We start from the raw sequence: 26,105 nt of genomic DNA on the forward strand, positions 1-26,105 counted from the left end.
GGGCACCACATCTGTCCTCTTGGGCAGGCTTCAAATCTTCTCCCAGGAAGGAAGTTGCAGCACCGTTAAAACTCCAGAGGTCAGATTGGCAACCAAGAGGGCAAGTTGAAGAGGCAGTATTCCTGCACGGCTGCACTTGGGAACAAGAAGAAGCAGTTCCAGGAAATCAGGAGGAGATCAGAAGATCTCCCCTGGGTTGGTGGTGACCTTCCTTTAACGTGTTCTTCAACAGCCACTCCACGTTATAAACCAAGGCCAAAAGACAAGCAGCTTTCCTGCCTGCTCATTCCTGCCAGGCCAAGGTCTTGCACTGAAAGAGCCCTGGGGTCACCAACCCTCTGGCCCCAGCCTGTGTGACTTGTTGGCCACTGCTGGGCAGTGGGGAGGGAACACCCTGTCCCTTTCACAGCTGGGGGGCTTTGAATTCCATCCCTGGCTGGCACTGGCTGCCACAGGGAGAATGTAGTGGAGGTCCCCAGGCTGGGCTTGGGGGCTGAATTCTATGCTGCACTCTGGAAGGCTCAGCCCAAGTACCACTCAGATCTCAGGGGTCAGGGGTGGCACCGGGCCTGCATTGCCAGGACTTTGCTGAGGCCTCCTCCTCCTCCTCCTCCTCCTCCTCCTCCTCCTCCTCCTCCTCCTCCTCCTTCTCCTCCCCTGCCCCTCTCCCTCCTGCCTCCTGACTCCTCCGTGCTGCCGCTGCTGCCTTTTCATCCTCTCCAGGCAGGGACAAGAGCAGGGGAGGTGGAAGAGAAGCAGATGTGTTCCTCTCTTGGGGCAGGTTGCAGGAGACCCCAGAGCAGAACATGGGGAGGAGTTCACCATGATCTGTCCCTGGGAGGGCCCAAGTGTTTCCCTTCTAGAAGAAACACTGCACGGGCAACACCAGTTGGTTGGAGTCAGGCAGCATCCAAATAGAATCAATCAATCAATCAATCACTCTTGGAGAGGGCACGTTCTCCAGTCCCCTTGGAGAGTCTGGCAGGGACCAGTCACTTTGACAAAGCCCCAGGCCATTGCCCCCACAAAAGCCGGGGCCATCGTCCAGCGGGCTCTTCCTCCTCCCTGGCAGCCAGCATCAGTGGGGTAGGGCTACACTCTGCCATGCCCGGCTCTCCAAGTCAAGGGCTTTTCCGCGTGTCTGGCGGCCAGAAGACAGGGAATCTTGAACTGGAACTGTCACAAGCCGAGAGGAATCCTTGGGGAGGCTGGACTGGGAAGATGTCCAGGAAAGCAGTACCCCAAATCAGAACATTTTGAGAAGTTTAATTTCCTAATGTCTTTAGTCTGTCAACCAATTCAAATCCATCAGCGGACTTCTCCAGCCATTTTACCTCCCCTTTGGTTATTTCTTTTTTGCTGCCCCAAGATATGTCACATTGTTAATTCAGTGTTCTCTTGAAAGAAAGATGCCCTTTTCCAAATAATTTATCTTTAATATGGGGGATTATCTTAGTTTTGTTGAGCGGGAGAGGAAAGGTCTCTTAAATTCAAAGTAATCTTCCTTTGGGGAAAATATTAGGGTTTTTTGAAGATAGCACACGTTTGAAAGACATTTTCTGTCTTCTGTATACAGCAGTGTTTCTCAGACTTGTCAGCTTTAAGATGTGTGGACTTCAGCTCCCAGAATTCCCCAGCATCTTAAAGCTGACAAGGTTGAGAAACGCTGGCATACAGTATTAAATGGCCCAGGTATGATTGGCAACATGTGTGTTTTTAGTTCTCAAATGCTCGGACCATTATTCTAATATACATGTGAATGCCAATTGTTAATATAACACAACCTTGTTTAGGGTTGTTCTTGATTATTATCAATTGATATTTCAGCGATGAATGGGGCTGTTCTCTTCCCCTGGCTTTTCAGGCCATGCTCCAACTTTAGGGAGAGATGCTGGGACAGACACCGCCTTTGACTTCAATTCTTTTACGTGTAACTATTGTTTGATATAGTGAGTGTGATTATTTCTAGCTGTGCATTTAATGATCCCTTTACAATGTTCAGTTTGGAGCCCACTTCTGGGGAGGGTCCGGCCTGCACCCGGATGGCTGGGAATGACACGGAGCCCTGGGAATTCTGGTGATGTACCTTTGCTTGGTGCTGCAGAATCTCATTCTTTCTAGCTTCTCTGCAGAGAGGTGGATGAAGATGAAGGCGGTGCAGAGAAGGCAATATTGGTTTCTCCAGGGCTGGTTTTCAATTACACTGTGAAGTGGGCAGAATCCTACATGATCCAGGAGGAAAGTAGGATTGGAAGGCAGAAAAAGAGTTGGGCCATTCGTTCATTGAGTGAATGGCCGATGCAAGTCCAGAGGTCTTTCCAAAAAGGAAGCTGTTTGCGTGGTGGGCCACTCAGTGCGTCTGAGTCCTCACCTCCACCCTGTGAAGTGGTATAGCCAAAGGTGGCTTGAACAAAATGCTGCTGGACAAGTAGAAGCAACCGAGCAGACTGACCCTATTTGCAAGGAGAAGGCCGTTTGCTTTCAGCAGATGAAACCCAGAGCTCACGGAAAGGACTGCAAAAGAGTGGAAGGGGCCCTCTATCTGGGGCCACTTTGGAGGGCTTTGGATGGGGGCTTACCTCACGCTCTTCCCAGCCTGCCAGCAGAGGATCATAGCGGTGGAACCAGGACAGTGTAGCTCTTCCATGCCTCGGGAGCAGGTTGTGCTCATTTGGGTTTTGTGACTCAAAGCACGGGTCCTAAGATAACCTGCCAGGAACTACGGCAGGGTTTCTCAGCCAGGTCTCCGTGGCACCCTTGGGTTTTGCGAGAAGTCACTGGGGCTTCCCGGGGAGATCACAATTTATTTAAAAATTATCTCAAATTCGGACAGCTTCACACTAAAGAGGTAAGTTTCATTCTTTATTTTTAGTTTAAGGACACTGTTAATGCATCAATACAGGCCTACTGATGAAATGAATATGGTAATTTTGTAGCTTCTGGCCTATATTGGAGCCCGAATGTGCAGGAGTTCCCTGAGGCCTGGAAAATATTTGAAGGATTCCTTCAGGGTCAAAAGGTTGAGAAAGGCTGGTCTACTGTATGGACAACGGTCTAAGTACACATTTATGTACACTCTGTCTCGCTCTCTCCCATGCCCCCCATCCCACCCCACCACAATAAATGTCATGAAAATTAAATGGGCATAGGACATCCCTGGTTGATCAGGTCTTGGCAAGAGATGATGATGATGTTTATTGGAAGCCTTTCAGCAAGGCACATAACAAACAGCAATTAAAAATCGTCAGAACGATTAAAAAGAACCATTAATTACTAATCTTTACCCAGTAAAATTACTAAAGCATAACAAACTAATAAAAATCAGCCAACTTACAATCCAGTAAAAAGTGCAATCCCATTCTCTGTTACAATTCCCAAGAAGAGAATTCAGGTAATAAAGGAAACAATAAGTTATCAAAGATAAAATGTTCCTTGCCTGGCTGACATTTTGCAGTGTTGCCTGGGCAGCACTCAACTTCTTCATTCCTTTGAGTGCAGCAATTTTTAACACTAATCTAATTGATTCACCTTTAATAACTGGTGCAAAAGTCTTGTCAAAGTCTAAATCTTTCCTTTGAGTGAACCCTTTTGCAACCAACCTTGCTTTATATTTTTGGATTTTGCCATCAGCATGTTTTCAGTTTGAAAACCCACCTATAATCTAGACGGCGTTCATTGGGAGGTAGATTTACCCATTTCCATGTTTTATTTTCTTTCAAGGATGCTAACTCCTGTTGCATGGCAAAATGCCAATTTTGTGCAATCTCAGCTGGTAAAGCATTCACTTGTTCTAAAGACTCAGGTTCTGTGAATATGTGAAAAGCCTTTACTGTTTCAGCCTGAAAACGTGATGGAGGAACGCCTTTATTACTCCTCTGAGATCTGCGAGGTAATACACGGCTTAAATTTTGACTCCTATCACTTTCCTGAGAAGCATCTATCTCATCAGACAGATCTTCAGTTTGCTTTTCTGGTTTAATGTCCTCATCAGGCAAAAGATCACCATCAGCAAGTCCTTGCTGTTCTCTTGTGGTGGTCAGATCAACTGGAGAGCTAGAGTTTAATCTCCCCCAGTTTTGTTCAGCAAAAGAAGCGCTTTTGCTAATTATTAATTTCTCTCCCATTATGAACCTGTAGCTCCTTTGGCTTTGTTCATAGCCAACAAAGATGGCTTTCTTTGTTGTGGGGCCTCCTTTCCTTCTCTGTTGTTTTGGAATATGAACCCAAGCAGTGCTACCAAACACTCTAAGATGGTTTACCTTTGGTTTCACACCATAAAACAAATGGAATGGAGTGTCCTGAATCACAGAGTTATACAATCTGTTTTGTACATAACAGGCAGTAGATATTGCCTCTCCCCAATACTTAAAAGATAAATGTGAATCCTTAAGCATGCATTCCATCGCATTTTGCAAGGTTCTGCCCTTTCTTTCAGCAACACCATTTTGCTGAGGGGTGTAAGGGTTAGAAAGAATTTGTTCTATCCCCTTTTCCATTAGGAACCTTCTGAATTTGTGAGAAAGGTACTCTCCTCCCCTATCACATTGGAGTGCAGATACAGGCCTGGGAATTTTCCATTTGCCCATGTCACAAAACCTTTAAATTTTTCAAATGCCTCATCTTTGTGTTTTAAGATGTAGATGAATGTGTATCTTGAGAAATCATCAGTGATGGTCATTGCATACCTTGCTTGTCCAAGGCTTGGAGCAAAAGGACCAATAATGTCAGAGTGTACAATTTCCAAAGGTCTAGTTGGAACTCTGTCACTGTGCTTACTCACAGGAGCTTTTAGCGTTTGGCATTCTTTGCAAACTACACAATCTAAGTATTTGTCACAGGGCTTCAGCTTTAGGTCAGCACACAGCTGTGGCATTTGTGCTGTATGCTTGAAATTAGCATGACCAAATCTCCTGTGCATCAGGTGTACACATTGGTCATGATATGGAGTGTTGCCAACTGCAGCTTTGCAGCTTGGCTTCCTTGCATTTTGCACAATGTACAAGGAGTCTTTTAATATACCAGTAGCACACAATTTCCCATTTTTACGTATCTCACAGCCATTTTTCTTAAATGTTATGACATACCCTGTTGCAGCTAATTGTGCCGGCTGGGTGACCTCGGGCCAGTCCCTCTCTCTTGGCCCAGCTCACCTCACAGGGTGGTTGTTGTGGGGAAAACAGGAGGAGGAGGGAGTATTAGGTATATTCCCCACCTTGAGTTATTTATAAAAATAATAAAGGTAGGATAAAAATAAAATAATAAAAGAAAAGAAAAATAAAGAAAAATAAAGAAAAATAAAGAAAATAAGGGCAAGGTGGATGGATGATATTCTAGAGGTGACGGACCCGTCCCTGGGGGAGCTGGGAGTGTTGACGACTGACAGGAAGCTCTGGCGTGGGCTGGTCCATGAAGTCACGAAGAGTCGGAAGTGACTAAATGAATAAACAACAAAATTCCAAGAGAACTATCTACATTCATAAAACTGAAAAAATACAGGCAAGATGATGCCACTGTTAGATGGACTCACAGTTGACCAAATGGCTGCACCCAACAGCATTTGGCCAACCCCCTCATGATGGTTCCCTTTGTCTTGGAGGGAGGTATTGAGTGGACCCCCTGTGGTTCCATCCTGGGCCTTAGCTGTTTGACCTTTTTCTCAGGGACGAGGATGAGGGATCCGAGGGGATGCTTTTCAGGTCAGCCAGTGATGACTCAAAGTTGGGAAGACTGTCTAATACTTCAGAGAGAGAAGATCCCACAAGATCTAGGCAGGCTTAAGCAGCGGGCTGAAATGAATAGGATGGAACTGAGCAGGGAGGAATGTCAAACTTGTGTGTCCAGGAAGGAAACGTGTTAGCCAGAAGTCGGGGTGGGGGGAGCATTCTAGAAGCAGCTGCTAAAAAGGCCAGTGCTATCTTGGGGTGCACTGACGGGAGCACATGGTCCAGATCATGGAAAGCAGTTGGTGCACCCTTCTTTGACCTGGAGGGAGTTCAGAAGAGAGCCACCCGGAAGGTGAGGTGGCTGGGAGAGCCCTGGAGGATCTGGGGGTTTGGCCCACAGAACAGACCGAGGGGAGATAGCAGAGCAGACTTCAAGCATCGCGCAGAGGAGGGGGTGGACTTATTCTCTCTTGCCCCAAAGGGCAGGGCCAGAATGAATGGGTGAAAATGCCAAGGAAGGAGGTTCAAGGTGGACATCAGGAGGAAAGTCCTGGCTGCAGGTGCTCTGGCCAGGGAAACAGGCCGCTGTGTGCTACGGTGGGTCCTCCTTCACTGGAGGTTTTCAGACAGAGGCTGGATGGTCATCTGTCAGAGATAGATTGCAGGGGGTTTGACTACGTAATCTCGAAGGTCGTTTTCAACTGTATGATTCTATAAGTGTGGATCCCAAGGGACAGAGGCACCCATGGGAAACACCTACGTTGAGGAGGTTTCCTGTCAGAAGAGATTTCCATCTGAATTTCCAGATGAAACCCAGGGTTGCTCAGGACATGTTGAATCAGCTGCCCAGGGATGGAGAGGTGTAACGTCAGCTAAGCATCCACACTCCTTTAAACACTGCGGTCTCCTTTCTTCTCCTCTCTGTGGCACCTTGACGGATACCTGTTTCTCAGCTATGTTGGAACAGCCTGAAAAAGAAAGCAGGGAAGCAGCATCACGAGGCTCAGATACTGGGACCTTTCAGCCTTACTTTCCTGAGCAGCCATCTTCCCAGCTACCATCCTCTGCAGTTGGTGGAACTTCCTTTTTTCCCCAATTCCTCTTTATTTCACCGCAGTCTAACAGTTGCAGAAACGCTTCTCAGTGCCTTAGTTGGCTTCACTCTACTTCCCCACTGCTCAGCCTCAGCCAATGCTTCTCAACTTCGGCAGCTTGAAGATGTGTGGACTTCAACGCCCAGAATTCCCCAGCTGGCACAGCCAACCAACCCCCCCCCCGCCCCCCAGACATCTTACGGCCACAGAAGCAGTACCATTTTTCTAACCCCATTTCCAGGCAGGATATTTCAGGGCTGGCATTAACTGTGAGCTTCACTGAACTTCCAGGTGCTGTTTGCCTTTATAAATTCAATCTGCCTTTCAATTTGTTTTGATAATGAAAAAGTAAATAGAAAATTTATCCTCAGTGAAATAAATGTGTCATTTTCTCTTTGCTAGTCCCCCTTCCCATCAAGTCCAGTCTCTCTCTCTCTCTCACTCTCTCTCTCTCTGGTTCCATACCACTTTTTAAAAAAGTTTAACATCATTTTATGAATGCTTGATAGAAGGATAATTCTGTTTTTCCAAATATATGACAAAAATATACTTTCACTCCAAGAAGCAAGCTTTGCTTTTGACAAAAGGCTTCTCTAGTCCCTTCTGCTTCCTCTGCTTTTGGCTTATGAGTTTCCTCCACCCAGGAGTTCAGTATGCAGCCCATATAAGTGGTATCCATGTGTGGAATTGAAAAGAAAACTCAACCAGGTCTAGTTTCTTTCCTGTCTCTTCTGTTTCTCAGAGAAGGTGCTCACTCTGGAGTCAAAGGACCACGTGTAGTTGGAAAGAGGCCTCAGCAAGAACCAAGAAGTTGCAACCTATCTTTAGGTGTTTTCTGCCCCCTCTATTTGGATTTTCAAGAACAGCAAAAGTTTCCTCAACGTGTTTCTTAGGACGCTTCCAGAATTATGAGTGAATATAGAGGCCGGTGACACCTTTCCATAAGTCATCCGTGAATCTGTGAGATCAGGGCTCTGAGTGGTGCAAGGTTGGAGGAGCAAAGTGCTTGAGAAGCAGGGACTGGATGGGCCTGAATGGGTGGAGGGCGATGGCCAAACTTCATGAGGGGAAAACCCATGGAGGTGTAGCCCACCAGCCATGTCATAGTCCTCTGTGATGTCAGCAGTGATATCACAGTCCAGCCAAGTTCAGGGAGAGGAAGTGCTCAAGGGCAGCAGCAGAGGGGAGAAGAGGAAAATGAAGGAACCTGCCAGGTTGTGAGCAAGTGGAAGAGAAGGGCAACATCTCGCTGGTATGTGTGCTCTGGCCTTGGTTGGTGCTGAGACAAAAGGGGGCAGGAGACCACTGGCCCCTTCCCACCTCCTCACAAGCACCACCACCACACTGGAAAGAGACTTCCTGCTTTCCTCCTCTTTCTCCCTGAACCTCTGCTCTTTTCACAAGGTCCTTCGTCACCATCCAGATCATAACAGCAGCCTTTGAGCAACCATGTCTGAGAGCAAAAAAAACCCTGGGGCTGCTAACCACAGAACCCGGGTCATCAAAGTGACTGTCAAGACCCTCAAGCGCAAGGAGCAATTTGAGGTGGTGGACAGCACCCTCGTCCAGGAGTTCAAGAAGCTGATTGCTGACCGTTTCAAGACCCCCCCTGAGCAGCTGTCCCTGATCTTTGCTGGTGAGATTCTCAGTGACCAGGATACACTGGGGCAGCGTAAGATCAGTGATGGGTCCAAAGTCCATCTCTTCATCAAGTCTCAGAGGAAGCCCTCAGGGAATCCAGTGCCACCCATGGGCAATCCAGCTGCACCCATCACCTTCCTGCAAATGCCAGCAACTCGAGAAATCTCCTCGGAACACAGTCTAGAACTTTCAGATTGGAGCAGCCAACCTGAAGACCTGATGGCCTCCTGCCATGAACTCGTGGCCCAGACCATGGAGAACCTTTTACTCCAGATGGTCACTCTGAACCTGGATGCCTCTGCATTGAACAACAATCCCCTTCTCTTGGGCTTCCTCGTTGGTGTCACCGGCATGAACGTTCTGGGCTTGAATGCCCCAGATGTTTCTGACTTTGTTGGTGAAGCCCAGGAGCAGGATGTGACCCGGCAGGAGCTTATCAGTGAAGTGATGCAGCACCCCTTTGTGCAGAACCTCTTTGGGGACACTGAACAGGTCAGGCAGATGATCATGTCTGTGCCTCAGATGCAGCAACTGGCTGAACAGAATCCAGAGATCAACCACATTCTCAACAACTCTGAATTCCTGCGAGAAATGATTGACGTGGCCACTAGCCCAGCTGTGATGGACGAGATCATCAGGAACCACGACCGGGCCCTGAGCAACCTGGAGAGCACCCCAGGAGGGTACAACGCCTTGCAACAGCTGTACAACGACATCGAGGCACCAATGCTGAATGCGGTGCAGGCACAGTTCCAGGGCAATTCGTTTGCTCTCTCTGACACCAAACCTTCCACTGGGGGGATCAGCCCCCTGTCCCGGACAGAGAACAGGGAACCTCTGCCAAACCCCTGGGCACCCCAGTCGAATAGCAGTGGCGGTGACAATATATGTAACGGTGACATCAGCAGTGCCAGTAACGGTGCTGAGCAAGGTTACATCCTGCTTGCCTTAGGTCCTGGAGTTCGCCCAGGGCTTAGCAAGTCTGAAAGCATCCAGAACATGGTGCATCAGCTCACGGACAACCTGGAATTCATGCAGAACATCTCCAATGCGCTCGCTAAGCCTGATGGCCCCACTCAGTTGTTCCTCGGTCATTGCAACTCCCCCATGAGAAATGAAGCTCCTCCACCGCAAGGGTGGGCACAGCACCTCCCTTCCAAACTAGCCAGGTCCGAGTCTGCCATGCTGCTGACCAACCCCCGGGCAGTTCAGGCTCTTCTCCAGTTGCAGATGAGCCTGCTGACTCTCACCAGAGAAGTCCCAGATTTCCTGCAAGCTTTGGCAGACCCAGATGTTGAACTAGAAAGCATGGAAGACTCCGATGAGGGAGAAAGCCCATCTTCTGAAGCAGAGAGCCTCATCTCAGCTGAAGAAAGCCTGGAGCTGGAGAGCAATGCATCCAAAGCAGACGATGAAGAAAAGGAGGAAGAGGAGGAGGAGGAGGAGGAGGAGGAGGAGGAGGAGGAGGAGGAAGACATGGAACAGCAAGCTCCAGAGGCCCTTTACCAGAACCAGTTGGAGCAGCTCAGAGCAATGGGCTTCCCCAACCAGGAAGTGAACTTGCAGGCTCTAATGGACACAGAAGGAGATATCGGTTTGGCAATCGAAAAGCTATCAAACTCTCGTGCATCCTAGCAACAGATTTACCTTTGCCTCTTGTAGGGTCCTCTGACACACTAAAGTCAGCATGGTGGATATAAACAGTGCCGTGCCTTAGTGCTCCTTTCCCCCGGCTGAAATCCTGGGCAGTGAGCATGGCTCTCCTGGCCAGGCTGGGAAAGGCACAGCTGCGCTGCTCCATTCAGCCTCCCAAAGTGGAGCCCGCAACCACCAGTGTACCAAGAGGCAACGGCCACCTCCTTGCCCCTCCAGGTTTTTAATTTTTGGAAAGCAGCATTTTAAGGTGGAAGTTTGCTTGCTGCAAAGCCAAGGGACAGCCTCTGGCTGTCATGGTTCCCTCCCAAGAACACCTCAGGACCGGCAGGGAGCTGCAGCCCCTGGCTTTGTCCAGAAGCATCCCTCACCCCCGAGACAAACAGTGCAGAAAAGTAACGAGGGTGCAGTAGCAAGGGTGGGTGTCTCCTTCTTGACATCCTGATTAATCAATCTCTTTGGCTTGCTCTATATTTTGCTTGAGTTTTCACCAGAATTTTGTAGGCATGGCATGTCTTTGTGATACTTGTGTGGATGTGTGTGGATGTGTTTCGGGGAGCATTGCCTTTTGTGAGGGCAAGCGCACATTTTGATGTGTTGGGCTCAGCTCCAACCTCATCCTTTTTTCAGTTTCTTGCCCAAGACATTTGTCTCTGAGTGTCATCTGGGGGAGCAGAAAACTGGGTTCCAAAGAATGGTTTTGTGTTCTGGAGGCCAGATCCCCCTCTTAAGGTCTCGGAAAAGCTACTTTTCCATTAGTCTTACCAGTTGGCTGGCAAGGAAGTGCATATGTTGTGCCTGGTTGACTTCCATGGCAGCTATTTTGTGAAATGCAGCCATAATATATTCGCCAAATTCCAAATGGGCCAACCACCACACCCCAAAGATTGGTGCTCCCTGCTGAACAGCTGCTCTGGAGGGAGGGAGGGGCTTCCTCTGGCTGATTGCTCAGGCTGAGAGCACAGTCTTCCTCCATTGTGTCCTCTTTGGGAAGAGTCCAGGTCCATGAGCCTGCCCATTCCCAGCCTCGGGCCTGAACTGGAGGGTGAAAGTCACAGCTGCCCTCCACCCCACAATCTTTCTGGTCCTTGGTTGTGCCTTGCCTGCTTCTCCAAGAGGAAAGTAGAACACGGCAGGAGCAGAACACAGAGTCCTGCATGCAAAAGTGCTACTAGATAGATTAATTTCCTGAGGGAATGAATTGGAAGTGGATGAAAGGAAGAAGGATGTGGAGGCTGCTTGGACTGTGTGAAAAGAGTTAAGCTTCACAGTGCCACCGAAGTGTGCAGAGCTACACTCTAGCAGGATGCATTAGTGCTACATAGTGCGTCATAGTGATGCTGTGGATGAGAAAAAAGTGTGCAAAAGAGAATAATTCCTCCAGAAATGAGGATGGAACTGTTGTGCAATGTTGTAGAGAGAAAAAGCTAGTTACAAAGAAAATTGTCAAGGAGTGCAAGGAGCAGATAAAGATTAAAACAGGCAAGAAAATGCAGAGGGAATTTGATGAAAATGAAAAGTTCTTTTGGATGTGAGCAAAGAGAATTGAAAATAAAAATGACAAAATGAATTGGGAAGAAGCTGAAGTGGGGGAAAGAGTGTCTTGGGCATTTATATGGGAATGACAGTGATATGTTAAACTAAATGAACAGTCGTTAAGCGAGCACTACCTGTACTGAAATGGATGGGTCTGAATTGTGAAAAGTTTGTATGAAGTTGGAGCTGAAGGTGAGTTGCATAAGAATAATTGAATGCTTAGCAAATGGTTCAACTCTGAGCAGAGGGTAAAGCAAGGATACGAGACACCCCTGGGTTGTTCAATGTATTTTTAAATCAGGAGGGCTTCTTGTGACTTCCTTCCTTCCTTCCTTCCTTCCTTCCTTCCTTCCTTCCTTCCTTCCTTCCTTCCTTCCTTCCTTCCTTCCTTCCTTCCTTCCTTCCTTCCTTCCTTCCTTCCTTCCTTCCCACTACTGATAGACTGCTCCAATCTGCCAACTGACTGGCATACAACTCCCCAGCAGGTGACTGGGATTAGAATCACACAAACATGTCAAAACTGTTAGCAGGTTGCTCTAATGCAGCAGAAGTAAATAAGAATGAGAGACTAGGCATTTCTTTATAAAAGATTGTATTAAATAAAAAACATGACTTAGAAGTAAAACAATAAACGGATTAACCAGCTAGCTAACTAACAACAGAGACTGACAGAGACTGAACGGCAAGAAGCTGGCGTACATCATTAATATATTCTGTCCTGTGTACATCAACCAATCAGGAGCTTCTTGGCCTTGCAAGGACACAGCCTTTGGTCCCTGAGAATAGGACCCAGCCAGCCAGGCACCAAAGGCCCCCTCAAAGAAGCAGCCCCCACCTTTTTTCCTGTGAGGTGTCTTTTTAAAAACCCAAGCGTCTGTAATTCTTCTATGATTAAAAAATATGCAACAAAGACAACAGCTAGAAATATCCCTATGGAACTGGGAGTCACGAATAAAGCCTGGACAATAACAAAGGTACCCAATCTCGCAACCAAGAGGCAATTACAACAATCCAGCTTGGTGGAACAACCATGTTTTCATCAGTCGCCTAAAAGCCAGGAGGGAAGGGGCTGATTCCACACTGGGGGCACACACATTAGAAGTGTGGTTGGTGTGGACTTCAAAATGTGTGTGTGTGTGTTTATATACATTTGTATGCAGGTGGTGCTGTATTGTTAGAGAGAACTGAAATGATTTGCAGCCAGTTGCATCTATTAGATTGATAGTAAGATGCAACTAGGAACCTGGATCTGAACCAAAGTAGTTGTATTGATAGGGAAAATGGAGTGAATCATTACAAGCTATAGCTAAAGAATGAAAAACTGGAACAGGTAGATGGATGTGCATGCTTTGGTGAAACGTTTAGTAAAGATGGGAAATGGATGGAGGAATTTTAAGATGGGGAGATACTGGTAGAAAGGTCGCGGGAAATGAAAGCCGTGCCTAAGAGCATTTCCCACCCCCTTTGTGAGATGGAAGTGAGCGTTGAGTAGGTCCAGAGAACTATGAAAGTAAGTTGGAGATACTACGAGTGGAGAATCTAAGGAGAGGAGGGAGGCCCAAGAATGGGTGGGTGCAGAAGGATTACAGAATGGATACAGAGTGGGTGACTGGTCTGAGAGGAGGAGTTCGAGTTGCTTTGATCCTGAAGGGAATAAATGAAGGTCACATGGCCAGAGAAACAGAGGAAGGGAGAGTGAAGTGGTCGAGGAGGAGAAGGAGAAGACGGAGGAAGTCATCGTTGGATGGAGTCAATGAGATCCTCAGAAAGAGAGGCGGAAAAGTTTAAATTGGAGAGGTATAATGAATGGTGGGGGTGTAGACAAGATTTATCTATATTTCTTCTTCTTATGTCATGCTTTTAATTTCTTTGACCTCCTGCTTCTTACTCCTGCTCTCTGCTCTTCTGAAAGGGAATAGCCTGACTGGGATGTACAGTATGTCCTTGCCCAGAGAAAGGGAAGAGGGGCTTCCTCTGTAGTGGTGGCCCCTGGCTCACTGGCCCCTGAGTGGGCCTCATGTGGTGCTTGAGGGGAGCAACCTCCTCCCTTTGCTTCCTGCACCTGGATCTGAGGTTCATGGCCTCAAAAGGCCTGCCACAACAGGGGTGAGAACATGAATTAAAGAGTCCTCACCTCACCCCACCCCACCTTCCTTTTTCAGGGCTTTGTGGGTAGATCTCTTTGGAATGGCTCAGGAGGGAGCATGTCCCTCCCACCCGCCCTGACTCTTCCACAAAGGGCAAGGGGTGGGCCTTCCTTGCTTAAATCCCCTGGATTTTGTTGTTTTGTCTGGGCTACTTGAGATCCCTGTTTGAGACCTTCTCTATGGGAAGAGGCCAGGGGGCTTGATCCTTCCTTTGGGACAAGTGACTGAATCATGCGGTCTCCTGATCTCTCACACTCCATGGCAGCTCTCACAGTGCTTGAGCATGCAGGTTCTTCCTCCACAGAAGCAGATCCGAAATGACGTGGCTTCCTGAACAACACATGGAGCTTTTGTGAGAGCAGAAACCATGTGCCAGTCTTTCCCTCTGCTGCTGGGAAGAAAAAAAGCATGTACTCGTTTATGCACATATGCTCCAAGTCACATTAAGATGATGTTATGTCATAGCAGGGCTAGCGGTCACCCACTTGCGGAAGGAAGTTGCCCGAACTTAAGGTTAGTTTGGTAAGGCTGGTAAATACTGCCGTGTTTTCAAGATTATTACAGAACAATCTCTCAATGATCTGTCTAGACCAGTGTTTCTCAACCTTGGCAGCTTGAAGATGTGTGGACTTCAACTCCCAGAATTCCCTAGCCAGCATGGCTGGCTGGGGAATTCTGGGAGTTGAAGTCCACACATCTTCAAGCTGCCAAGGTTGAGAAACACCCGTCTAGAATCTTCCTAAGTGTCAATATAATCTCTTACTTTCCTTCCAAGCTCTACACACTGGATCTCTTTTCCTCTCTTTGAGACTTTTTCTCTACTGGACCATCTGTTCCTGCTCTGCAACAGTTTTTTGGAAATGTGAGGATCTGTGCACAGTGGGCCTAATGTCGTGGTGGCACAGTTCTTCCTGCTTACGTATAGGCACACTCAACTTCCAAGCCATGAGAAATGTCCGGGGTGCCATCTCATCTGTTCTCAAGAGATGAAATATATTTAAATCTCATTTAACAGGAAAATGAACTCATAGCACTCCTGGGCTGGTTTGGTGGTTTTTTTAAACTGTCCAAATAAATGTATAGTGTCGTAGCAAGAGCAAGCTCAAGGAATGGACTCAGGTCAGTGGAAGCATTGGTGAAGATCCTTTCAATCCAAATAGAGGCTAGTTGCTGGAAATGCATGGATGGTCACAAATGGGAGGGAAGGAGGAGCAGGGAATGGGAAGGTAAAAAGGGCTGTGATTTTTGGCTGCTGATGGATGGCAATCTCTTTTCCTAAAGGAGGACCCTCTGAATGACAAGTTCCTGCAGGGAACTCTGCCATCTGTTTGGATCAGGCTAGATACCAAAGGATTTTAGGATTTGTGGTTATAAAGTGAGTGGCTACTGCCATTAATAGGAACAGGTAGGCATGTTCTTCTAGAAACTGTCTCACACAGCTGATTCACGTGCAGCTTGATGTGAAAGGCTGTGGAAGTCCTTCTCTGATGTAATGCTTCCAAGCCATGAAGCCTCATCTTGTATGTATATTTATTGATTTATTTATTAATCAAATTTATCACCACCCATCTCCCAAAAGGGACTCTGGGCGGTTTACAATAAAACATAAATAAAAATATAAAACTATAAAACACTATAATACATAATACAATAAATATAATAAAAACCTCGATGGCTGGAAGTTCTTTATGATTTGCAGGCAGAGCTGGGTCCTGCTAAGAAACTAACCATCCCCAAGAATGGCTACTCTCCCTCCCGCCCCAGGCATAATTACAGAACCAGGGCTTTAGCTGTTTCCTAAAGTCTGGGAGGGAGGGAGCCAATCTCACTTCTGGGAGTAGGATATTCCAAATATATATGTGTATATGTATATGTATATGTGGCCCTGTATCTTTCCTCCCTAAATGTAATGTAATAACTTATATTTCTCCCTGTTGAAAGACATCTATTTCCTCTTGGCCAGCCTCTCCAGTTCAAACCATAATCTCCTTTGATGATCCTGGGTGTCTGGCCAGACTTCATGATTTTGCGTCATCCACAAATCTGTCAAGAAGCCCTTCAACCCCATTATCTAGGTCATTAAAAATGTTAAATAATATGGGCCCCAATTGACATCCCTGTGGGACCCCACTGGTTCCTGCTGTTCTTCAACTCAGTGTAGAGCCACAAGTGCCAACTCTCTGAGGGTGGCTTGGCAGCCATTTGTTGACCCCTCACTGTAGGGCCATGCAAACCATGGGAACGTCATGTTGGAATTTTGTTAAAAGCTTTGTTGAAATCATGGTAGATTATATCTACAGCCTTTCCCTTGTCCACTAGACCAGTTATCTAGCCAAAGAAGAAGATGAGATTTGTCTCACAGGGCATATTTTTGACAAAGCCTTGCTGGCTCTTAGCAATATTGACAGTCTTCGAAGTGCTTGGAGATGGCTGGCTTTATTATCTTTCCTGGGATCAGTGTAGGCTGACTAGTTGGCAGTTACTGGGATCCCCCTTTTTTTCTTTCTTGAGGAGGGGGACCACACTGGCTCTTCTCCAGTCCTCTGGCATCTCCCCGGTTCTTCAAGACTCTTCAGAGGTAATTGACAGAGGACTTGACAGCAGTCCTGCTAGTACCTTCAGTATTCTAGGATGCATTTTATCAGGAGATCTGGGGGCCTGAAGGCATTCAAAGTAGCTAGGAGACCTTTGACTAGGAGACCTTTGATCTGCACCCTCCCCTGCCCTGGTTGTGTAATGAATGCCTGTTCTAAAATACTATCAGACTCATGAGCAGGAATTCAAAGATATCTGATTTATTAAAGAATAGTATGCAGGATCACAAAGAAAGCTGAGAATGATAAAAGCACACCAAATGCAAACTAAAAACCCTTGGTGCAAATGAGATCCCTCCCCCCGTAGAATCTTCCCAAGTTCACAATCCCAGGTGCTCCTAATGGCTTCTGATGGTCTGCAGGAAAAGTCCTTGAACAGAAAACATAACCCAAACACATTCCATTGTAATGAACACAGATACAGAGCTTGGTACAAGGTTTCACAGCAGCTCCCTCCCACCAGAAACGTGCGCCAGCACCTTGGCATGTGAAACGTTATGATGTACAGTGCACATTGAAACAGTGAACATGACAGGTTGTTTCCAATCTGTGCTACTGAAATCACTGTTTCCTTTGGATGTACAGTACAGTAAACACAAAGGCTAAAGAGGAGTTGAGTGCCTTCTTCATTTTTTGGGAGGCTATGAGGGGTTGGCTTGTTATCTGTCAAGATTTCTCCACCTGGAGCAGGGTTTCTCAATCAGGGTTCCACAAGAAGTCACCAAGGGTTCCCTGGGAGATGACAACTTATTTTAAAAAATTATTTCAAATTCGGGCAACTTCACATGAAAAAGGCAAGTTTCATTCTTTATTTTAAGTGTAAGAACACTGTTAATGCATCTATATAGGCCTACCCGTGAAACGAATATAATAATTTTGCAACTTCTGGCCTACATTTAAGTCTGAATGGGCAGGGGTTCCCCGAGGCCTGGAAAATATTTCAAGGGTTTCTCCAGGGTCAAAAGGTTGAGGAAGACTGACCTGGAGTAAGCAGTGAGCCCACTGCCTCCACTGTCATCTTCTTGTTCTGTTTGAAGAAACCTCCCTTGCTGGATTTTGCCAGTCTTGCTAGCCTTAGCTCATTTGCCACCTCACCTTCCTGACCTTATTCCTATATTTCTGGACTTCTGCAATCATAAGCCTTTCCTTCCTTTTCCAGGAAGTCTCCTTCTTTGGTCCGCTGGTTTGGACCAACAAGGTGCTGAATTAGGCGTGGGGAGACCCAGTTCTAGTCCTCCTCTAGGTACAGAAGCCAGCTTGGTGTTCAGTTACTCCCCCTCCACCCTAATCAGGGTCAGCTCTGCAATTGTCTGGCTGGAAAAACCCCTCATCGCATCATGCATCCACAGCTGTGCTGTGAGAGCTGGGCATGTGCAGTACGGAAGCAAGCAGATCCTGCAACCAAGTGGGACACATGGACGACGACAGCAACATCCTTTGTGAGTACACAGCATAACCACATGGGGGACTCCAACGTACCCAAATGGAGGCTGCTTTATCTGTTACCCTCCGGGATTTCTTCTCTCCATCGCTTCCCAAAATGAATATCAGGAGCTGCTGGTGTTCCTGCCCTTAAATGTCCTGGGGGCAGAGTGTGCTTTAAAAGGCCTTGTGGGTTGAGGAAATGCCCTAAGGGACACTCACAAGCACTGCTGTCACTTCTGGACTGTGATGTCATGGCCATGATGCCATAGTGGATTTGGGGGGTCAGGGTCAGCATTCCTGCAGAAAAAAAGAGTAGGCAACTGGGTGGGGAACCTGGCCAGTGCCAGGCATGCCTGCTGAGAGTGCTCGGGGCTCTCGCAAGGCAAGGCAGATTGAACCCAGGCACCTCCCAAGGACCATCCATGACCCCCTTGCCTTTCCTGCCCTTTTGCTAGGAATGGACTGGTGGTGGTACCCCAGCCATGAGCAAAAGTACTGATGGCCCCAGAGCCAGCCCTGTGGAGAACACCAGTGAACCCAAACTCATAACGGTTACTTTGAAGAGCTCGGGAAAAACACAGGACTGTCAAGTAGCTGAGAACAGCACCACTGCAGAGCTCAAGGAGAAGGCCTCCCTCCACTTCTTGGTCAGCAAGGAGCAAATGCTTTTAATATTTGCAGGGAAAATACTGGAAGATCAGGATACCCTTCTTCAGCATGACGTCCAAGATGGAGTCACAGTGCACCTAGTGGTGAAAAGGCCAGAGCTCAGGCATAACCCTGCCCTGCAAACACACTCAGCAGTACCTGACTGTAGTGCACCTGATCCAGCTGCTAGGGTTTCAGGCTCTCACAAAGTGGTTAACCTGAAAACCTTACTGGGAAACATCAGGAAAGACCTGGTGACCCTGCTGGGAATTCTTAGTGAGTTGCCCCAGCACTTCCAGCATTATCCAGAGCTCATGTTTCAGGTTGTCCAGAGCCCCACTGTTCAGAGCTTGATCTCCAGAGACTGCAGCCCTCTAACTGTTGCCTTTATCTTGGGGGTCTCCACTCTGGTCAATTTGAGCACTGTGAAGTCAAAAGCTGAGAAAGAGAAGGTGTTTAGCAACGGGGAGGTTGCCCAGGTTCTGGAGAACGCCTTTGTTCAGAACATCCTTGCCAACACAAAGGAGATGGCCCAGTTCTTGTCAGAGAGCCCAGAGCTGAAAAAATTTGCTCAAGAGACTCCACAGTTTGGAAGACTGTTGAGCCTCAGTGGACTAACCAAGATGATGGTCATCTATAAGAAGCTTCCACAACTGGTGGGCCCCTTTACACCAGACCCAGACATGAGCCTTGAAGGGGACATGCTGGATGATGTACGGTCCTTCCACCAGTTGTTTGTTGATATCTGCAAGGTCCTCTCCAGTTCGGAGACTCAGGATGAACTTGAAGAAAGGATGCTGAGGCAGACTCTTGAAACCAGCCCTTCCTTACTCCAAATCGCTAAAGAAAATGTGAGCATTGGCCACATGCTGAACAATCCAAAGATTGTGGGAGAAATAATCAGGTACATCCGAAGCCCGGAAGTCAGGCAGGAAATGGACAGACATTGTGATCGGATCCTGAGTAACATTGAAAGTTTCCCTGGAGGCTATAACATCTTGCAGAGCATGTATAGGGACATTGAAGAGCCCATCTGGAACGCAATGCAACAGCAGCACGAAAATCCTTTTGCCCCACAGGGTATGAGCCCATCTTCAAATCAGCCCATTCCACCCCCCTGTACAGAGAACAGAAAGCCTCTGCCAGACCCCTGGGCTCCTTGGCACCTGGATACTAGGCTTCAGGTGACATCCAAGATCAGCAACCAGGGAAGTGCTGCAGAAGAGGGAAATGTCTGTCCAGACAAGGCATCAGAGGGGACCCTCATGGCTTTCATTTCAGAAAGCAGCCAAACGGAGGCCTTTCTCCTACCCGAAATGTCAAATGCCAGCCATGAGATTCAGACCTCCACCTCTTTCTTGCAGTATGAAGAACCACCAGTACCAGAGTCTCCAGCCTCACAGACTCCAGAAGTTGAATCTCAGGAGTTACAGGAACTACCTGGCCAGCCTGAAACAAGCCCCAGAGAAGGAATGTCTTCTCAAGAGCTGACGGAGATAGAAGACAACCATGAAACATCCATGGAGGTACCACTCGGCTCCGATCCTCCCTAGTCCCGCTGTTTTTCGCCTTGGCTAGGAACTTATTTCTAAGATTCCTACTCAGCTCAGGGCTCTTTGGGTCAGTCTGGTAATGATGAAAGGCTACCAGTCAACCAAGGTCATTGGCTGTCTCTCGATGGGGAGATGGGGACAATAAACAATGTTCTTCGTTCCTGGCATTGTTCATCACAAACAATGTCCCTTCCTAACATGAGGATGTTACCATCTCCCATTGCCATTTTGGTTTCAGTGGCCTTCCTGGGGTGCAGATGAGTGTCCAGTCCTCCTGGCTCCGCTTGGCTGAGACAATCTGCCCATACTGTGGGCTCAGTCAGAGGGAAGGGGTGGTCGGCAGCTGGTCATTCCATGGTTGGATGTTGGCCCACAAAGATAAGCTGAGCAAGTAGCTAGGAGCTGTGGAGAAAGGCTGCAGGTTGGGTAGGCAATAGTGTGGGCCATTCTTCCCCCTGCCACAGCGAGGGCTGTAGGGTACACTGAACCACAAGTGCTGAAACGTGGTTGTTGTCTCCACTTAGCTCTGTCTCTCCCAAGAATTTCTGTTGCTTTCTCTTCCTGGCTGTCTCTTCTCTGTTACATCTTTCTTTTGGGTGGTGGTTTGTGACAGAATCTAATCAGGAGCCCACCTTCTGGAAAGGAACCTTCCCTGATAAGGAATGCCTGAAGTACATTTGGGTTTTATAAAATTCCAAAATAAGCTGGTCCGGATACACAGACTGGCACCAGAGTACCCAGGAACATTCATGCTTCCTGAAAGCTGTGACACAGTTCTCATCCCAAAGAACCCATCAAAATGTGTCCTTGGAAGGGAAGCCTATACGTATATTCTGGGAGAAAATGTTTTTTAGATTAATATTTTAAGATAGAATATTTAAAATAACAAATTTCAGTCTTCTTTGGGAGTGATACAAACAAGCAGACAGAATTATCCATCATTCCTGAAATAATGTAGTGTTCTGTAACTCCTAGGCCAGTGTTTCTCAACCTTGACAACTTTAAGATGTGTGGGCCTCAACTTCGAGAATTCCCCAGCCAGCATAACTGCTTTTTCAACACTGTGGGGTCCATGCCTACTAATCTGCAATGCAGTTCCTGTTATCTTACAGCCTCTCTCCTTCTGCAGCAGTTTTCATTCCACATTGCCATCTCTAGTAAGCAGGGGTTTTGCTAATCCATCTGTCTGCTCTTCCAAGCACTGACTGCCCAGAAAGAAGATGAGACAATAAAGGGCAAAGATGGGAACCCAGAGTGGGAAACATGTCAACAAAACTTATCTGTGGCCCGCTGAACTTGGGACCTTCCTTGTGGCCAATGAATTGTGCAGGAGACTGAAGACAGCTGGGGGCACACCTTGCTGCCTGGGCTTGCAGTGATCTCTGGGGAGTCCTCCATGCTGGTGCTGGCCCATTTCTGGGCTGGGAAGTACCTCCCCTTTGCATGAGCCTCCTCAGACCCATTTTGTTTTCATTCAGCAGGTGACTGAGCTTAGCCTCTCATCCGATCAAGTATGGAAGAGGTAGGATCAAGGCAGGAAGAGGAAAGGCTACGCTTCCTTTCTAGGTCCTCTAAATGTGATTGTGGAAGGTGAGAAGCATTGGCAGAGTGAGGCTATATTTCAGAACTGGCTCCACTAGGAAGTGATGGGCCAGATGTTTTAGAAGAGGGGTGGGTCAGGGAAAAATTCAAAAGGACTTCTAGTCTAAACAAATAGAATGAAATTTTACAGGGAGACATGGAAAGTCAGGTATCTAGGTAAGAAAAATGAAAGAAACCTGTACAGGATGGGGAAAATCTGGCTAAAGGGCAGCATGGGGGAGAAGGACTTGGGTGTTCCTGTGGATCACAAGCTCAACATGTCCCAAAAGTGTAAGGCAGCTGCAGAGAAGGCCAATGACATTTTGCAGAGCATCAAGAGGAATGTAGAGTCCAGATTGTGGGAAGTAAGGACCCTACTCCACTCTGCATTAGTCAGGCCTCACTTGGAGTTCTCCACACCCTAGTTTGAAAAAGACATTGTTAAACTGGGGCAACACCAAAATCAGATTGACTACATCCTTTGCAGCCAACGGTGGTGGACATCTGTACAGTCGGTAAAAACAAGACCTGGAGCTGACTAGTTCAGATCACGAACTTCTTCTTGCACAATTTAGGATCAGACTCAAGAGATTAGGGAAGACCCACAGATCAGCTAGATATGAGCTCACTAATATTCCTAAGGAATATGCAGTGGAGGTGAAGAACAGATTTAAGGGACTGGACTTAGTAGATAGGGTCCCAGAAGAACCATGGACAGACGTTCGCAACATTGTTCAGGAGGCGGCAACAAAATACATCCCAAAGAAAGAGAAAACCAAGAAGGCAAAATGGCTGTCTGCTGAGACACTAGAAGTAGCCCAAGAAAGAAGGAAAGCAAAAGGAAACAGCGATAGGGGGAGATATGCCCAATTAAATGCAAAATTCCAGAGGTTAGCCAGAAGAGATAAGGAATTATTTTTAAACAAGCAATGCACGGAAGTGGAAGAAGACAATAGAATAGGAAGGACAAGAGACCTCTTCCAGCAAATTAGAAACATCGGAGGTAAATTCCAGGCCAAAATGGGTATGATCAAAAACAAAGAGGGCAAGGACCTAACAGAAGAAGAAGAGATCAAGAAGAGGTGGCAAGAATATACAGAAGACCTGTATAGGAAGGATAACAATATCGGGGATAGCTTTGACGGTGTGGTCAGTGAGCTAGAGCCAGACATCCTGAAGAGTGAGGTTGAATGAGCCTTAAGAAGCATTGCTAATAACAAGGCAGCAGGAGATACGGCATCCCAGCTGAACTGTTCAAAATCTTGCAAGATGATGCTGTCAAGGTAATGCATGCTATATGCCAGCAAATTTGGAAAACACAAGAATGGCCATCAGACTGGAAAAAATCAACTTATATCCCCATACCAAAACAGGGGAACACTAAAGAATGTTCCAACTATCGAACAGTGGCACTCATTTCACATGCCAGTAAGGTAATGCTCAAGATCCTGCAAGGTAGACTTCAGCAATTCATGGAGCGAGAATTGCCAGATGCACAAGCTGGGTTTAGAAAAGGCAGAGGAACTAGGGACCAAATTGCCAATATCCGCTGGATAATGGAAAAAGCCAGGGAGTTTCAGAAAAACATCTATTTCTGTTTTATTGACTCTTCTAAAGCCTTTGACTGTGTGGACCATAACAAACTGTGGCAAGTTCTTAGTGGTATGGGGATACCAAGTCATCTTGTATGCCTCCTGAGGAATCTGTATAATGACCAAGTAGCAACAGTAAGAACAGAATACGGAACAACAGACTGGTTTAAGATTGGGAAAGGAGTACAGCAGGGCTGTATACTCTCCCCTACCTATTCAACTTGTACGCAGAACACATCATGCGACATGCTGGGCTTGAGGAATCCAAGGCTGGAGTTAAAATCACTGGAAGAAACATTAACAATCTCAGATATGCAGATGACACCACTTTGATGGCTGAAAGCGAAGAGGAACTGAGGAGCCTTATGATGAAGGTGAAAGAAGAAAGTGCAAGCTGGCTTGCAGCTAAACCTCAACAAAACCAAGATTATGGCAATCAGCTTGATTGATAACTGGCAAATAGAGGGAGGAAATGTAGAAGCAGTGGAAGACTTTGTATTTCTGGGTGCAAAGATTACTGCAGATACTGACTGCAGTCAGGAAATCAGGAGACGCTTAATCCTTGGGAGAAGAGCAATGACCAATCTCGATAAAATAGTTAAGAGCAGAGACATCACACTGACAACAAAGGTCCGCATAGTTAAAGCAATGGTGTTCCCTGTAGTAACATATGGCTGCGAGAGCTGGACCATAAGGAAGGATGAGCGAAGGAAGATCGATGCTTTTGAACTGTGGTGTTGGAGGAAAATTCTGAGAGTGCCTTGGACTGCAAGAAGATCCAACCAGTCCATCCTCCAGGAAATAAAGCCAGACTGCTCACTTGAGGGAATGATATTAAAGGCAAAACTGAAATACTTTGGCCACATAATGAGAAGACAGGACACCCTGGGGAAGAAGATGATGCTGGGGAGAGTGGAAGGCAAAAGGAAGAGGGGCTGACCAAGGACAAGATGGGTGGATGACATTCTAGAGGTGACATTCTAGAGGTGACATTCAAACTCTGCAGGGAGCAAGATGGTGGACCAGGTAGGGGTCCCCATCCAGCTTACCTTCTATTCTTGCATTCAGGGAGAGAGTGGCTGCACCCCAACAGCCACACAATGCCGGGCTTCCTCACCGCTCCTTCCTCTTAGAAATTCTTTGGAGAGAAAGTCTTGCCCAAAGCCTTGATTATTTCTTTTGTTTTGATGCTGTAGATGATGGGGTTCAACAGTGGAGGAACCAGGAGATAGATGTGGGCCAGGAGAGAGTGCACCAGAGGGGAAGCATACCTGCCAAATCTATAGACCATGGAGAGTCCAATCATGGGGGTGTAATAAACCATCACTGCACAGATGTGGGAGGCACAGGTGTTCAGGGCCTTCAGGCGTCCTTCTCTGGGGGTGATGCTCAGGACAGTCTTAAGAATCATGGCATAGGACAAGATGATAAAGAGGGAATCCAGTCCAAACGTGCAGAGCAAGACAAACAGACCATAAAGGCTGTTGATTGTAGTGTCTGCACAGGGGAGCCTGATTAAGTTGGGGTGCAGGCAGTAGGGGTGAGCCAGCACATTGGACCTGCAGAATGGCAGCTTCCTCATGAGAAGGGGCAGTGGGGCAAGTAAAATGATGCTTTTCACAGCAATGCCTGAGCCTATCAGGGCGATCTGGCTGCTTGTCAGGATGGTGGCATACCGCAGCGGGTTGTAGATGGCAATGAAGCGGTTGAGGGCCATGGCCCAGAGAACCCCAGAGTCCATGATGGAGAAGCAATGGATGAAGAACATCTGGCTGAGGCAGGCGTCAAGCCCAATCTCCTGGACACCGAAGAGGAAGACGCCCAGCACCATGGGGAGGGTGGACAGGGACACCCCCAGCTCGCTCACAGCCAGCATGGAGAGGAAGAGGTACATGGGCTTGTGTAAGTTGTGGTCCTTCACAATTGCAAGGAGAACAGCACTGTTTCCCAAGAGGGCAATAGCATAGAGGAGGCAGAAGGGGATGGAGATCCAGGTGTCTCTCGCCTCCAGTCCTCGGATGCCAACCAGGAAGAACGTGGGAGAGGTGGCACTCCGGTTACTGAGTGGGACCATGAGTGTCCTTTTCCCCCTCCAGCCCCTGCAGGTGCATGAAAACATCCATTAACACGGTGTCTGTGTTCTCTGATCGTTGGTCCTGCCTAGGAGCCAATGCAAGGGAAGATAACATCTTGTGATTATCGGTGGCTAATCTCCATTGGAGGATCAGAAGTCTGATAAAATCAGGAAATCAGAAGGTCAGATTTGCAGAAGAGAGACGCTTTCAAAAGCAAATGTCCTGCCTGAGTATTTGTCACTTGCTGAGTTCAATGCCCCTTCCTGCAAGGTATGCTGCCATGAAAGGAGACGCTCCCTTCTGCTTCTCTTGCCAAGTATCATTGGCCAGACCCAGTGTGGGCCAGGGAAAGCAAAGGCCATAATGTGTCCTAGAACATTGCGGACAGGAGGGCAACTGGGCATGTCCCTTGGCTTGCAGGCAGGAGTCTGGCTTCCTGAGCCTCCATGCCTTTACTTGTCAGGTGGCCCTGGCATTCCTGTAGCCAGAGAAGCATATTCTAGCCTGGTTAAAAGTGGGCAGCTGCATCTGAGTGTGCTGCAGCACCAAGCTCTCTCCATGGTCCTGAAGAGAGCCTCTGCCCTGCTGGATGGACCCCTGGCCCATCTAGACCAGCTGTCTGTTCTCCCACAAGGAAGCTGCTCATGTCCCAGCAGAGGGCCTTCAGAGGCAGCCTCACTACCATCAAAGCCAAGAGCCATCGACCCCCAAGACTTTCCTGACAGTCGAATCACCCACTGCTGGAAGCCCCACTCCTCCAGGAGGACAACCCTCAGTGAGAGACAACCCTGTTTGACACCCAAGGAGCCAGTCCCTTCTAACAGAGAGCTTCCCTCTTCCTCAGACTGACGTCCTCCTTCCCCAGGACCCTGACACTGTGTACGAGCAAAGGAACGGTCACCC

General features: G+C 47.6%; 3 protein-coding genes across 3 annotated transcripts; 2 read left to right on the forward strand and 1 right to left on the reverse strand.

Moving 5' to 3' along the window:
- Nucleotides 1-8,206: 8,206 nt before the first annotated feature.
- On the forward strand, nucleotides 8,207-10,033 carry LOC134499352 (ubiquilin-1-like). Its single transcript, XM_063306040.1, has one exon. It carries the CDS (start codon nucleotides 8,207-8,209, stop codon nucleotides 10,031-10,033), a length of 1,827 nt encoding a protein of 608 aa, XP_063162110.1.
- Nucleotides 10,034-18,235: 8,202 nt separating this feature from the next.
- LOC134498625 (ubiquilin-1-like) lies at nucleotides 18,236-19,954 on the forward strand. Its single transcript, XM_063304785.1, has one exon. The coding sequence runs from the start codon at nucleotides 18,236-18,238 to the stop codon at nucleotides 19,952-19,954; it is 1,719 nt and encodes a 572-aa protein (XP_063160855.1).
- A 4,302-nt stretch (nucleotides 19,955-24,256) lies between these two features.
- On the reverse strand, nucleotides 24,257-25,903 carry LOC134498626 (olfactory receptor 51I2-like). Its single transcript, XM_063304786.1, has 2 exons — nucleotides 25,888-25,903; nucleotides 24,257-25,191 (listed from the first exon to the last, which is right to left on the reverse strand). The coding sequence occupies exons 1-2, from the start codon at nucleotides 25,901-25,903 to the stop codon at nucleotides 24,257-24,259; spliced, it is 951 nt and encodes a 316-aa protein (XP_063160856.1).
- Nucleotides 25,904-26,105: the final 202 nt, after the last annotated feature.

This window comes from Candoia aspera, chromosome 5, assembly GCF_035149785.1.
Source record: "Candoia aspera isolate rCanAsp1 chromosome 5, rCanAsp1.hap2, whole genome shotgun sequence".
Taxonomy (NCBI): Eukaryota; Metazoa; Chordata; class Lepidosauria; order Squamata; family Boidae; genus Candoia; species Candoia aspera.

What these genes read in the sequence shown, in the direction of transcription:
- LOC134499352 (XM_063306040.1), top strand. Translation starts at nt 8,207, where the DNA reads ATGTCTGAGAGCAAAAAAAACCCTGGGGCTGCTAACCACAGAACCCGG.
- LOC134498625 (XM_063304785.1), top strand. Translation starts at nt 18,236, where the DNA reads ATGAGCAAAAGTACTGATGGCCCCAGAGCCAGCCCTGTGGAGAACACC.